The following is a 16,082-nucleotide window of genomic DNA, read 5'->3' on the forward strand; positions in this document are numbered from 1 at the left end:
TTCTCTAACCGACAACCATCACATAAGAGCTATAGTGATGATACAGCGATCGACCTCACGCTGCCAGAGCATCTTATACCCGGCCAAAGGTATAAGACCTGAACTGCCTAATGGATCCACTAGTCTAATCTGAAAAGGATTCATCTAAAAAGTATGATCCTTTTCTACCCATGGTGGCTAACATGGTTCTATGGGGGCTGTGGGTTCTTTGAACACTCCCCCAATTTGGTGCTCGATACTACTCCCAAAAATGTACTAGCTCTTATATTTTTAAAACATATTTATTCCTGCTGATATGAGATAATTACTCAAAAACTAGCCCGAAGGCTCTTTGGAAATCTCAGTTTCCAACCTTGTTTAAATGTAAAGACATTTCTTTAAAATTTCTTTGGAAATACATAGTTCCCTAATAACTTTGAGAAATGAACTCAACTTTAAACTCTTTACTTTACTTGTACTCTTGGCTTGATGTGAAACTCTTAACTTAACATGAAACTTTTGACTTGACTTGAAACTCAATACTTTTGACTTGACTTGAAACTCGAGTCTTAAAAATTGAAGCTAAAACATTCACTAAAGACTCTTGAACAACTTTGAAAACTTGCTTTGACTTACTTCACTTCTAAGCTGAACTCTTAACATCACTTGACTTCTAACTTTACTTGACTTGGAACTAACTCTCCTTGAAATGGATTATGAATTCAAGGGTAATGATTTGCGTTTGGAAGGACCCCATGATGATTAGGAATAATTTAGGACAGCTAAACTTAAGAAGAATTTCGAAATTAAATTCTGAAAACAGATCAGATTCTGTTCACAGAGGGAACACAGCTGCAACGCAGACTTGTTTCCTGAAAGCAGCCTGACTTTTCTCCTTCATGTTGCCAACTCTAAACCCTCTTAACTTCAAAGGTTCTTTTCCCAAACACTTAGGGTCATAAACCCCTCAACATACAGTGAATTCCACTAAAAAACACAACCAAATCCTGTCCCAAATCAGCAAGAACTTCAACAACACAACCAACAACTTCAACAACCAAAATAAATCTTTTCTTGGAATTAAAAACGAGTTGGTGTGTGGGGGTATGAACCAACCAACACTAAGGATCAGAAAATCCCTCAACATACAAGAGATTCAACTCAAGAACACAACCAAATCATGTCCCACAACCAACAATAACTTCCACAACACAACTAACATCAACAACAACTAACAACTTCAACAACAAATCCAATATTTTCTAAAATCATAAAATGAGCTTGGTGTGTGGGGGAAAGTATCAACCCACACAAAGAACTCACATACCTATTAGGGATCACCCCCGACGATTTCTACGACGATCTTTGACGGAAACTCCTTGATCTCCTCTTCTTCTTCTCTTCTTTCTCTCTTCTTCTCTCAAAAACCCTATCTCTTACTCTTTTAAAATGGAACAAAAATGATCCACAATCAGCCTAACACAACAATATAACCTCAAAAGAAATGATTTGTGAAAAGACCAAAATGCCCTTAAATTTCCGGACGGACTCCCTGCCAACTGCCCAACTTTCAAAGGGCATAACTCGCTCATACGAACTCGGAATCGAGCAAACTCAGTGGCGTTGGAAAGATCGTTCCAAGGGCTTTCCAAAAATAACTGTAACTACTCCTGGCTCATCCTGAGCTAGGAGTTATGACTGCTCAAAGTTGGCCAAAAACCCACTGATTTCCACACTTAGCCAAATTTCCAGATTTTTGAACTTAGCCAAATTTCCAGATTCTGGACTTAGCCAAATTTTCCAGATTCTGAATTTTCCCAAAAATGACTACTTCCAATTTCAAGCTTCTTCATATTCATTTTAAATTGTCGGATGTTACAGTATAATACACGTAGGACACCATGTACGACACAAAATTGTCATGTAGGATGCCACGTAAGATGAATGTATCTATTTGCTAAGTGTCTACTTGTGCACACCCAAAGTTGAAGGGCATAGATGTCAGCTGAAGTCAAGTTGAAGGGTACTTTTATGTATTATGCCTTTCTTATTTTCTTTCATTAGTGATTTTGTTCTTGAAATTTCTTTGTGGAAAATGCAATAAATCATATTCCCCTTTGTCCTAAATTATGTGGTGTAGTTTAACTGGATACAAAATTTAAGAAATATTGAACTTCTTTTGTGCGTTTTTTTGCCAAATAAGTGAGATCCAACGTGGATAAAATGTTGATAGAGACATTAAATATTTCTCAAATAATGAAATGTATCATTTTTTTTTTGGGACTGATTAAATAGGAAAGTGTGCCACATAAATTGAGGTAGATGAAGTAGCAAAAACTCGAGATTTTAGATTTTACTAACCAAAAATTAAAGTGATTACTCGCAGGTAAAAATTATTTTATGTGGCTAGGCCCATATCCAGTAGTGTTGATCACAGACCCTGAACATGTAAAAGAGATTTTCACAAAGAATTATGTGTATCTAAAGCAAAATCATCCCAATCCAATGACCAAGTTATTGGCTCAGGGTCTAGCAAATATTGAGGGAGACAAATGGGCCAAACACAAAAAAATCATCAATCCCGCCTTTCACGTAGAGAAGTTGAAGGTTCTACTTATTACTCTTGTTGTTGATGTTCTTTTCTCCATTATTTTCAACGTGCTTTCTTCACTAATATATTTCCTTTTCGAACTTGTTTTGAATTGTTATACTTGAACTGGGGGTCTTTCGAAAACAACCTCTCTACATTCACAAGGTAGGGGTAAGTTTCTGTGTATACACCCTTGTTGGTGTTTTTTAAAAATGGGGCAGCACAAAAAGATTGAAAATGTCTCCCAATGGATTGAAATGACTTTCAATAGCTTTCAATAATTTTATTAAGCATTGAGGGGGATCTAAATAGCCAACATAAAACACATAATCTGCATAATTTAAAATTTTAAACAACCTAAAATATCTCAACAATATAAACAAACTAACTAAAATTCAAAATTCAAATTTATTCAAACTAAATAACTTCTTTTGCTAAAAGTTGTTGCAGTAACTAAAAGCAAACTTCAACACTCCTCCTTTGCTTTAGTTATTGCAATTGAAAAAAATGTTCCTCCTCAATTTTTGCTTTGGTAGTTGATGCTGGGTTTTTTTCATTGTTTTTGAACTTACAAAATTTCTTCTTTTTTCTTTTTCTTCTTTTGAATTTTGTTCTTTAAAAACACATGCGATGACATTGTCTTGTGTAGAAGTTTTTTTGAAAGTGCTTTAATATGAACTTTTGTATGATTTGCAGAGAGAAGTTGTAAGGGTTTTTCTTCCACCACAACCTCACATATCACATATGCTTCAAAATATGGTCTTATTCTCACAGACCAAATTTGATAGTTTTTGTCTGTGAAAAGTTATGGGGCAATCAAAGAGAGACTTTTGCTTGTCATTATTTTGGTTAAAAAATGATTTAGAAAAGTCTGTGCATTGAAAAAAGCATTGGTTGAAAAGGTAGCCTTGATGGGTTAAAATGGGTAGCCCTGATGGGTTAAAAAGGTAGCCCTTACGGGTTAAAAATGTATGGTAGTTCTTTGGAAGATTTCACATATCCCTTAAGATCAATGAAGCTTTGATACCACTGTTGGTGTTTTTTAAAAATGGGGTAGCACAAAAAGATATCTGCATAATTTAAAATTTAAACAACCTAAAATATCTAACAACATTTATACAAAGTAACTAAAATTCAAAATTCAAATTTATTCAAACTAAATAACTTATTTTGCTAAAAGTTACTACAATAACTAAAATCAAACTTCAACAACCATCATGCCCATATTCTACTTGTGGTATTATAGTGGATGTGTTATTGTTGTTGTAGTTTGATTGGGCAGAGACGATATTTATGAAAATAAGGGAGACTTGTAGGCTTAAACTAAATATGTGTATATTGTACCATAATATGCTTTGAATCTTGTAGTCTGAAACCTGCCATGTGGGATATCATAATTGAAGAATTACTAAATATAGAAAGTAGCATTCTTTTTTAAACTGACTTAGAACGGAAGTAAGAAAACTAATTGAATAATAGGGAGAACCAAATTTAGAATTTAGAAAACATGGTAAATTTCCCTGTGCTACTTAGTATTGCTTATTGAGATGCCTTAAACATTAAGAAGTTATCCATTTATAGTTGTTGGTTTTTTCATCTGTTTACAGCATATGCTGCCAGCATTTTATGTGAGTTGTAGAGAAATGCTAAGCAAATGGGAGGAAATTGTTCCAAAGGGAACATCATTCGAACTCGATGTATGGCCAGACCTTCAAATAATGTCCAGTGAAGTCATATCTCGTACATCATTTGGGAGTAGCTATGAAGAAGGAAGAACAGTATTTGAACTTCAGAACGAACAAGCTGAGTATGTAATCAGAATAGCACGTTCAATTCATATACCAGGATCAAGGTACAACAATTTATGTACATCACATTTCCATGTTCGATACTTTCTTTTGTGCTTGCAAAATCTCTCTGTAATTAAATATGAAAAATCTGATCCTTAACAATTTTTCTACTAGAAGACTTTCCCTGTAATTCGAATAACTTTGTTTATATAGGTTCTTGCCTACTAAAATGAACAGAAGAATGCTGAAAATCGAAAAGGAAATTCAAACGACAATTAGGCGTATCATTGACAAAAGATTGAGAGCAATCGAAGGAGGGGAGACTAGTAAAGATGACTTATTGGGCATATTACTTGAATCCAATATGAAAGAAATTGAACTTCATTGTAGAAAAGATTTTGGAATGACTATATCAGACGTGGTAGACGAGTGCAAATTATTCTATTTTGCTGGACAAGAGACCACTTCAGTGTTACTCGTATGGACAATGATTTTGCTCTGCTTACATCCAGAGTGGCAAGTACGTGCCAGAGAGGAGGTGTTGCACGTCTTTGGAAATAATAAACCAGATTTGGAAGGACTAAATCGCTTGAAAATTGTAAGTACTTTTCGCAAGTTCTTTTCTTCCAATCTTTTAATGAGTACGTTTTATGTACTCAATATAGTTATTCGATAGGACTGTCGAGACAAGAAGTGGACTTGGAGCCCGATTGGCTTAACTATTTGAGATTAGTTAATAAACATTCAGTGTTGAAAACCATTTTTATGTGTTGAAATTGATTGTACAAATAGACAGTTGCATGTTCGGATAGAAGCAGAAACAATTAAGATGTTTGGTAAAAACAATGACCATAAGCATTTGTGTTAATATAAATGAAAAAGTATATTTACAAGGAGAAGGATGAAGGCCAGAAATGAAATGGAGACGGAGTTAGTCGTGTTGTTTTGAGAAGACATTCACTGGATTTTGAACTATAGTAGTGATAAAATAGTACTTAAAAATTTTGGTCAGACCAAAAGTGCGTTGAAAGTTATAAGCAGAAAAATCTTAAGTTGAGGCTAATCAACTTACAGTGTTTTTTTAGGTAACGATGATCTTGTACGAGACATTAAGGCTATTCCCTCCATTGCCATCATCTGGTAGAAGGACTGAAGAGGAAGTGAAATTGGGGGAGCTAAATCTACCAGCCGGAGTGCAACTCATTATACCCACAATCCTATTACATTATGATAAGGAGGTATGGGGTGAAGACGCGAAGGAATTCAAACCAGAGAGATTCAGTGAAGGAGTGTCAAAGGCAATGAAAGGACAAGTCTCGTTTATCCCATTTAGCTGGGGACCGCGTGTTTGCATCGGACAAAACTTTGCAATGATGGAAGCAAAAATGGCGATAGCAATGATAGTACAAAAGTTCTCCTTTGAACTCTCACCATCATATACACATGCTCCATTTGCAATAGTGACTATTCATCCTCAGTATGGCGCTCCTCTGCTTATGCGCAAGCTTTAAGATGATATTTTACGACATTGGTGTTGTACGTTGATCTACATGCATCATTTGAATGATTGATATACTATGTTGCGAGATCGTGGAAGTCATGTTTCAAATTCAAACATTAACTGCAGTTTGGTTAATGTTATCAAAGTTTTTTAGCTTTTGATATGGTTTGTGCTCCATCTCAAATCTCCTATTTTTCCTTGTATGTTTTAACATTTTGGTGGAGGACAATAGTTCCTTTAATTGTACTTTTTTTTTCTTCAAATGGGTTGATTTTTATTTATTTATTTCCTTAGCAATCGAGTTTATGTTTAGTGGGACATAAGTTCTTTTAGGGTGCAGAGCAGAATTTGTGAGATATGTAGTCATGATTTGAAATCAATCCCAAATTCTTCAAAAAGTATGATTTGGGATTCCAAATAGTGCTTTCAATTTATTTATTTTTAAATGTAAAGCTGGACCCATGAGTTTATATTTTGCAAAAGAAAAAAGACCAACCATTTTAAATTATTCAAAAAAAAAACTCATGCTCGACGTGAAGAGATTGTTCATGTCATGTGAAGGGATAATATTAAAGAATAACTAGGCAATACTATTATTGACTAGTGAATCTTTCTAAAATTATGTTTATTTGCAATTTATAATCACAAACATTTATTTATTAAAAGAATATGGAGATATGTGATTTACTAATATTACGCCTTAGGATATTCCGATATCTTATTTATGAACTTTGGTTTGCTCATTTGGTAAGATTGTATAAGAATTGATGAAAGTCCGATAGTTTTCACAACTTATTGAATTTTTGTGTTTACGAGGGAAAAAAATACAAGGTAAGAAATTCAAAATCATGGAAAAGTCTTGGCCCTCGTTCACGCACTAGTCTATATTTTGTCAATCAATCATCCTATAAAAGTCCACAAATTTGACCAATTGGGACAAACACATTTATTAGTTGTGGAAAATTCATCAAATATATACCCCATCTTGTCGTTGATATAATAGAAAGGCATAATAAATATAAACTATCTTTAACTTGGTCTCAATAGTTAGTGAATCACTTTAATTTTGACAATGCATATCTAGACATCACAAGTCGTCCACATTGTGTCTCATGGACACCTCAACAATTATGTAACACATAAATTTTAGAAGTGTCTAGATGATCATTTTTTTGTAAGTTAATTCAAGTGTTCAACTAACACATGAGTAAGATGAATTGAGATGTCTGGATATGCTTAATTTATTTTTCATATATATAAGAGAAAAGAGTACTTGAGAGAAGCCTTTTTAAATATGGAGTACTTATCACTTGTGGGAGTAGAGATGATAGCAACAACTTGTGTTGCAATTTTGTTAGTAATTTACACATGGAAAGTGTTGAATTGGGCATGGTTTAGGCCAAAAAAATTTGAGAAATACTTGAGAAAGAGTGGTCTTAAGGGAAATCCATACAAATTACTCTATGGAGATTTGAAAGAGCTTACAAATAAACTCAATGAAGCCAAATCTAAGCCCATCAATTTCTCTGATGATGTACCTCAAAGGCTCATCCCTTTTTTCTGTGACTCCATCAATAAAAATGGTAAGTACAACAATCTAACAAGTTTGCTTAATCATATTCCTTTCATGGACCAATCACATAATTTTTGTTATTATATAAGACTTGAATTCAGGGTCTTTGCCTGATCTGATATCATGTTTAAATGTGTGACCATCTCATTTAAAACGTGGAGGTAGTCCACTAACGGCCAATTCTGGCTCGAATAATGTAATTTTGGGAGGAGTTCCATACTTTGTCTCTAGAATGTGTGATGCTAGGTTGGGGTCTGGTGAACCAACTGGTCGCTCCTCTAGTTGAAGTATCGTGGCATAGTATAATTGAGTTTATGAATTCTGGATTCTTGAAAAAGCAGCTTATTGAGTTCTTGATGAATTATATATCTCTACGTATTAAATAGATTTTTAAACACAAATATAGAGTTTGAACTAAAACTAGTACTAGTTTTGTTGAACCCGTAGGCGATATATCACTTACAATCTATTTTAGTATAAGCTTTGCTTTTTTTACTAACACAAAACTGATAAATACTCTGCAGGTAAAAATTCTTTTGCCTGGCTAGGCCCCAAGCCTATAGTATTCATCACAGAACCTTCACTTATAAAGATAATTTTTGAAAAACATTATGTGTATCACAAGAATAAGCATTCTAATCCATTCGCGAAGTTATTGGTTCAAGGTCTCGTTACCCTTGAGGAACAGAAATGGGCTAAGCATAGAAAAATCATCAATCCCGCCTTCCATTTTGAGAAACTAAAGGTTATAAATACTACTATATCTTTCTTTTTTTTTTGCGTATAGCTAGTATATAGAAATTAGTGATCATGAGTGAAATTAACCAGTCTACGTAACAGCATATGGTTCCAGCATTTTATCAGAGTTGTAGTGAAATGATAAGCAAATGGGAGGAGGCTGTTCCAAAGGAAACATCAGTCGAGCTCGATGTATGGCCACACTTTCAACTAATGACAGGTGAAGTCATTTCTCGAACTGCATTTGGGAGTAGCTATGAAGAAGGCAGAATAGTATTTGAACTTCAGAAAGAACAAGCTGAGTATGTAATGGAACACGTTTTTTCGATTTATATACCAGGGTCGAGGTACGTACAATTTAAAGTATTGGATCAAATTTCTACTTCATAGCATAGAGAATTTACTTAGATTGTTATTACAAGGTTCTTGCCTAGTAAGAAGAAGAAAAGAATGTTGGAAATCGAAAAGGAAATTCAAGCGACAATTAGGTGTATCATTGACAAAAGATTGATGGCGATGAAAGCAGGGGAGACTAGTACTAATAATGAAGATTTATTAGGCATATTACTTGAATCCAATACGAAAGAAATTGAACAACATGGAAACAAAGATTTCGGAATGACAACAATAGAAGTGATTGAAGAGTGCAAGTTATTCTATTTTGCTGGACAATATACCACTTCAGTGTTGCTCGTATGGACGATGATATTACTGTGCCTACATCGAGAGTGGCAAGTACGTGCAAGAGAGGAGGTTTTTAATGTATTCGGAAATGAAAAACCAGATTTTGAAGGACTTAGTCGTCTAAAAATTGTAAGGTACTTTTCACAAAATTTCGCTCATTAGTGCACTAATTCTACTGCCAACTTATGTAATACATGTTTGTTTTCCTTAGGTGACAATGATCTTGTACGAGACGTTAAGGCTATTTCCCCCAGCACCGATATATGGTAGAAGGAACAAAGATGAAGTAAAATTGGGTGCGCTGAGTCTGCCAGCTGAAGTACTACTCGTTATACCCGCAATCTTAGTACATTATAACAAGGAATTATGGGGTGAAGACACGAAGGAATTCAAACCAGAAAGATTCAGTGGAGTGTCAAAGGCAACAAACGGACAAGTCTCGTTTATTCCATTTGGTTGGGGACCCTGAATTTGCATTGGACAAAACTTTGCAATGATGGAAGCAAAGATGGCAATAGCAATGATACTACAAAAGTTCTCCTTTGAACTCTCTCCGTCATATACTCATGCTCCAGTTGCAGTAGTGGCTATTCATCCTCAGTATGGTGCTCCTCTGCTTATGCGCAAACTTTAAGATTATATTTACGTCATTTGTGTTGTACGTTGATCTACATGCATCATTCAAATGATCGATACTAAATTGTTGGGTGATGGTGGAAGTCATGCTTCTAATTTAAAACATTAACTGCAGTTTTGTTAATGTTATCAAAGTTGTTTAGCTTTTGATTGAATTTATTTTTTTTTCCTTAGCAATCGAATTTATGTTTAGTAAAACACTTCCTTTAGCCCTTAAAGGCCTAAGGAGAGGGTGCCCCCTCGCATCATCATCGCTCGCTTGGCCTCGGCATCGGCATGCCTATTCTGAACATGTGAGTTCACACCGCACCATCATATCAAATTTTCTCCTTCTTCTGCACACATGTATTTTCTTACAAACCAAGTATTTTGTTGGAATTTTCTCCTTAAAGTGTGTGATTCCGTTGCTGACTTTTGAGTTCGGTGAAGTTATTAAAGTGTGAGGTACCACTTCTTCTTTAATAGGTATGATTTTGTTGCTAAAGTGTGAGGTATCACTACTTCTATAATAGGTATGATTTCGTTGCTGACTTTTGAGTTTGCTGAAGTTATTGAAGTGTGAGGTACCACTACTTCTTTAATAGGTCTATCCATTTTATCCTGGGAGGCAATAATCCACAACCTCGGGTACATTGAGGGGATTAAATTTCTTAAGAACACAGTGAATTTTGTGGACTTGTATATATATATATATACTAGTTTTCGTGCACGCGCGTTGCACGTGTTTCCCATATTAATGATATTTTAAAAATTACATACATATTTAGTTTTGAAAATAAATGTAGCAAAAATTTGCAATTAAAAGTATTTTTGAAGAATTAACACAAATAGTTGTTCATCCAATTGATTAAACTATAAAAAATAAAATCGATGTGTATATAATATATTATATATGTATACTTCATTTGTAATGTGTACGATCATGTGTAATCATTATATATGTATGCCGGCTAGAAAAAGTAATAGTAAATCTACCCGACTATTAAAGAGAAGATACCTATTTTTTGTGGTAGCTAAAATAGTTTTTATTCAATGATATCATATCAAAATAAAAGAAAATTTTCCTTTTAAAGTTTGATACTATATTTATATATGACGTGGATACTCCTAATTCTTTCTATAAAATGAATCAGTAAATTCAAATATGAAGATACATATAAAGACACATTACAAAATACAAAAAAATATGAAATAATTTTTTCAATACCAATCACATGATGCCATGAAGGCATATAACATGTGATATCCAACTACTATATCAACAATAACAAACAAATTAAGATGAATGTCACAGATATAAACTTTTAACTTAGTAGTTCCCAAACTTTTAACTTGGTAGTTCCCAGTAAAATACTACAAGATATCATTTTATAACTCCCTCCAAATACACAAATAAATGTCGCATTTATCTATAGCCGCAAACAATTATAATTACAGTACATTATAAGAATAAATTAATTAATGAAAATTCTAAAACAGTCTTCCAAAGAAACCAACTTCCTCCTTTTCATAGCTCATGAATTTCTGCTAGCACTCCATACGCAGATAGCGATCTTCATATATCATCCAATGAATGTTGAATGTTGCATGTAAATTGATATGACAATTATTCAATTCCAACATGTATCAACTCTACATATTTCTCCATCTCCCATTTTCTTTGTTTCATGCAAAAGGAAAAATTTAAAGGAAAAGAAAGAACATGAGAAGGAAGGCCAGATTTTTTTTGCTCAACTAAAGAAACAAAACTTGAAGGAAAAGGAAATCATTTGTTACCTTTATATAGTGTTTTTTTTTTATGTTCTTTGAAATTCCTTTTAACATAATATGTATTTATTAATCTACACTTAAATACTTAATGAACTGTTCAAATTCTACTGATTGTTATATTAACAAAGATTGGTTACTAATTTAAAAGTGTTAGAATTTGATAAGTTAAAGAAAATGAAAAGACAAATTATAGGAATTGTAAAAGTTAGGTAAAGTAATACATGATGTGTTAATTTAAAGCAATTAATCATGTATTATGTGAATTTCTTGGATACGTTTGTCTGAGCATTAAAGTACCACTTTTCCACTTCCAAATCTCGTTCAATTTATGTAATTGAAAAATTAATTAATTGAATTTTATTTAACTGTTACTTGAGGTGCGCAAAATAATATTTTTTAATTAGATATTTAATTAATTATTTGATTTATATATATATATATATATATAATTCAATTGTGAGAAGTTAATACATATTAAATATTGTAATTATAGGTTGCATAAAAATTCGGTTATGAATACAAATATTTATTAGAGAAAACTTATTGAGAATTCTAATATTTGACTAATTAAATATTTTATAACATTTTAACTTATAGTAGGGGTAAAATGGTAATCCAACTTTGAAGTTAAAGCGCCGGGGGGATTTACCAGAGAAGCCGTTTTTAATTTACTCAATGCTAAGCTCCCTTACCAGCTTTATTCTATATCTTTTCTTCTTTGAGTCATTAATGTTGTCTACTCTATCCAATTAAATTGAATCTCTTCCTCTTCTTATTTAAAATATAATTATTGTATATAGTGAAATATGTAATTCAATTCCAAAATCTCCTCCTCTTCCCTTATTTAAGGCTCATAAATCATACTGTAATCATTTTAATTAGGAAAATCATTTCGAAAATTGAGATTTTATTGAAATACGGATGAAAGTTTAAAAAATCTGGAAAAAAGAAAAGAAAAACATATATAGATGCTGAGCTTTGGAGGTGTGAAATCACCATTTTCATTTTCCAACTATATAGTTATATATAGATTTTCTAAACTAAATTTCGAGTAAAATTAGAATTGCACGGTTAGTAATTTTTTTTTAAAAAACAAATAAATAGAATGAAGTTGAAGCAAAGAGATCTAGAGCCGTTAATTAGTTTTTAATGAAATGATAATGATGAATTAATGATGTGCCAAACTATATTTATAATTTTTTAGTTTATAAAGAGTAAAAATACACTTACCCACTTTTATTATTATTATTATTATTATTATTATTATTATTATTATTATAATAATATTAATATAATTACTATTTAATGTTTAATTAATTAGATATAATAATAGCAATATATATATATATATATATGGAATTAATCTAAGAAAATTCAAAAGTCATTACTATTTTAATTAAACTTATTATAACAATTTAATTTATAGGAGGGTAAAACCGTAATTCAACTTTTGACTTGAGTTCTTCCCACTTATAATATAACTAGTCCTGAGAACGTGCGTTGCACGTTTGACCTCTACTACCATATAAATTTACTTAAGCTTATCTCATGTATAAAAAGTAAAAGCATTTGTAACATCAATCCAACTAACGTGAAAAGCAATAAAATATACATATCATACAAAATGAAAAAAAGAAGTTAAATAAGCAATATATTAACCTGAATAAGAAAGAATAACCAATAAAGAAAAAATTACATAAGAATTATATGATGATAAACACAAAAGTGCAGTGGATTGACCTTTTATATATTCAATTCATAAAGAGAGAAACTTTGTACCTCAAAAGTTGTGAAAAAAATACAAATATAATAGAGAAAAAAAGATAAATACCTAATTTTATAGATGAATATTGTTGTGTTGACAAAACGGAACCAAATAATTGTTAATAAATTTTCCTCCTAATTTTTCACTAATAGATGAAGAACATAAGAAGCTGCTAAGAATATATTGAAAACTGAAAAGAAGAGTCATTTATTTCATAATCAATTCAAATGAATATAGAAATGAGAGAAGTCTGTTGGTTTGCCTTTTCACCTACTATGGCTTTACGTCTACCACTCTTCTGTTTTTTTTATTCTAACTTTTATTTATTTATTATGTTTATAGAATTTATATTTATATTTTTCACTTAAATGTTCTTAACATAATATTTGCTTGAAGGATAAAAGAATTATTCAATATTTCATGAGCTTTAAAATCTAGGAGGGTTAACAATTAAAACTCATTAAATTAAAACTCATTAAAAGTGGAAAATGATAAATTGTAACATCTAATCATGTATTTGGTCTAGTTTAATTGTCATTATTGATATGATTTTAGAAGTTAGTAAAATATATTTTTTTAATTAAAAAAATTAGTGAAGGGCATTTTCGTAATCCAACTTTGACCATAGAACCTTCCCACTTTTAATATAATATGATATGATATATGAGATATGATATGATTTTCACACATCCTCTACATGAAGCTCAAAAATATAATATAGAAGTTACTTAACATTACATTTCATGAATTATTATCTCATACACCATAAAAAAGTTATGCTAGAATTGAAAATGTTGCAATATTTGACATTACGCAACCATATTTGGTTCCTTCAAATCCAAAATCTTAAGCATATTGTTTACCTTGGTCCCGATAAAATTGAAGGAAATTTTGAACTGATAATGACTTCCCTCTCTTGGTTGCCTGCTCCAACCTCAGGTACATGTGTGAAATCATAATCCAAGTTGGTTTCAACAGTCACCAAACCTTCCAATGCCTTAACCACCAATGACATGGAAGACCTGTTGGAAAAATCTCCCTGTAGACACCATGCAGCGAGGCTCGTCATTTCTGTCACTGCTTCCCTGTGGAGCTGCATATCTTCATTGTTTTTGTCAACCATATCCATGAGCTGCTCTTGTTCCGCTTTTCTCCTAAATACACTTAGCAAATGGACATCTTCTTCATCAGCTTGGGACCAATCCAAATTCTTTCGTCCACAGAGAATTTCCAAGAGCACAATTCCAAAAGCATACACATCAACTTTCTCAGTGATTACCGAGCTCAACCATTTAAGGTCTAAATAACCCCGTGTTCCTCTCATTCTAGTCACAACTTCGCTTTTGTCTTTCTCAATTAGCTTCGACAACCCAAAATCTGATATCTTAGCATTGAGATATTGATCTAGAAGGATGTTTTGTGGTTTGATGTCCAAATGAATTATCTTATGGCTGCAATCCTCATGTAGATATGCTAACCCTTTGGCGATGTCTGATATTATCCTCTGCCTTGTGTTCCATGTAAGCCCATTTTCTTGATTTTCATGCGTAATCCACCTATCCAGCGATCCATTCACCATGTACTCATAGATTAGAAGCCTGTGGCTTTTTTCGGCACAAAATCCAATGAGTTTTACTAGATTGATATGGTGAATGCCACCGACTGCCTTTACTTCTGTTAAGAATGAACATTACATTTCATGAATTATAATCTCATACACCATAAAAAGTTATGCTAGAATTGAAAATGTTGCAATATTTGACATTACGCAACCATATTTGGTTCTTTCAAATCCAAAATCTTAAGCATATTGCTTACCTTGGTCCCGATAAAATTGAAGGAAATTTTGAACTGATAATAACTTCCCTCTCTTGGTTGCCTGCCCCAACCTCAGGTACATATGTGAAATCATAATTCAAGTTGGTTTCAACAGTCACCAAACCTTCCAATGCCTTAACCACCAATGACATGGAAGGCCTCTTGGAAAAATCTCCCTGTAGACACCATGCTGCAAGGCTCATCATTTCAGTCACTGCTTCCCTGTGGAGCTGCATATCTTCGTTGTTTTCGTCAACCATATCTATGAGCTGCTCTTGTTCCTCTTTTCACCTAAAGACACTTAGCAAATGGACATCTTCTTCATCAGCTTGGGACCAATCCAAATTCTTTCGCCCACAGAGAATTTCCAAGAGCACAAATCCAAAAGCATACACATCAACTTTCTCAGTAATTACTGAGCTTAACCATTCAAGGGCTAAATAACCCCGTGTTCCTCTCATTCTAGTCACAACTTTGCTTTTGTCTTTCTCAATTAGCTTCGACAACCCAAAATCTGATATCTTAGCATTGAAATACTGATCTAGAAGGATGTTTTGCGGTTTGATGTCCAAATGAATTATCTTATGGCTACAATCCTCATGTAGATACGCAAACCCTTTGGCGATATCTGATATCATCCTCTGCCTTGTGTTCCATGTAAGCCCATTTTCTTGATTTTCATGCATAATCCACCTATCCAGCTATCCATTCACCATGAACTCGTAGATTAGAAGTCTGGCTTTTTTCGGCACAAAATCCAATGAGTTTTACCAGATTGATATGGTGAATGCCACCGACTGCCTTTACTTCTGTTAAGAATGATTCCTTTACTTGACCTACACCATCCAGATGCTTCACAGCTACTTTAGTGCCTTTTCTCAGTGTTCCTTCATAAACACAGCCAAATCCTCCTTCCCCGAGCTTTCTACTGAAATCATCTGTAATTATTTTCAGCTCATTGTTAGAGAATCGAGTTAGGATTCCCGGTAAGATTGGTGCTAGATCCAAAATATCTGCAGCTTTTCTGGACTCATGTGTCCTTTTTCTGAAAATAACAAAGCAAGTAGCTATGCTTAATATTATCCCAAAGAAAGCTGCAAGAGTAGATCCTATTATCACTTTGAAAGGTCTTGATTTCTTTCCTCCAGGAATGATTAGAGACTGAGTCTGCACCATTGAGGTATTCTGCACCTTAAGAAATACTGTCTCGCCTCTTCCTTCGCTGTCTGTGAGAGAGA

General features: G+C 33.1%; 1 protein-coding gene and 3 pseudogenes across 1 annotated transcript in view; 2 read left to right on the top strand and 2 right to left on the bottom strand.

Moving 5' to 3' along the window:
• The window catches only part of LOC125850165 (cytochrome P450 CYP72A219-like), a 7,300-nt gene extending 1,379 nt beyond the window's left edge, over positions 1 to 5,921 (top strand). Inside the window, exons 2-5 of the mRNA XM_049530050.1 lie at positions 2,366 to 2,586; positions 4,177 to 4,421; positions 4,573 to 4,957; positions 5,445 to 5,921. Of these exons, the coding sequence (XP_049386007.1) occupies positions 2,366 to 2,586; positions 4,177 to 4,421; positions 4,573 to 4,957; positions 5,445 to 5,870 (1,277 nt within the window). The 3' untranslated portion in view covers positions 5,871 to 5,921. The remainder of the gene's footprint in view (positions 1 to 2,365; positions 2,587 to 4,176; positions 4,422 to 4,572; positions 4,958 to 5,444) is intronic.
• A 1,212-nt stretch (positions 5,922 to 7,133) lies between these two features.
• Positions 7,134 to 9,641, top strand: LOC125850163 (cytochrome P450 CYP72A219-like; annotated as a pseudogene).
• Positions 9,642 to 13,726: 4,085 nt separating this feature from the next.
• LOC125850160 (G-type lectin S-receptor-like serine/threonine-protein kinase SD2-5) overlaps positions 13,727 to 16,082 on the bottom strand; it is a 26,549-nt pseudogene continuing 24,193 nt past the window's right edge.
• Positions 14,841 to 15,560, bottom strand: LOC125850161 (G-type lectin S-receptor-like serine/threonine-protein kinase SD2-5; annotated as a pseudogene).

Source organism: Solanum stenotomum, unplaced genomic scaffold, assembly GCF_019186545.1.
Source record: "Solanum stenotomum isolate F172 unplaced genomic scaffold, ASM1918654v1 scaffold14624, whole genome shotgun sequence".
NCBI lineage: Eukaryota > Viridiplantae > Streptophyta > Magnoliopsida > Solanales > Solanaceae > Solanum > Solanum stenotomum.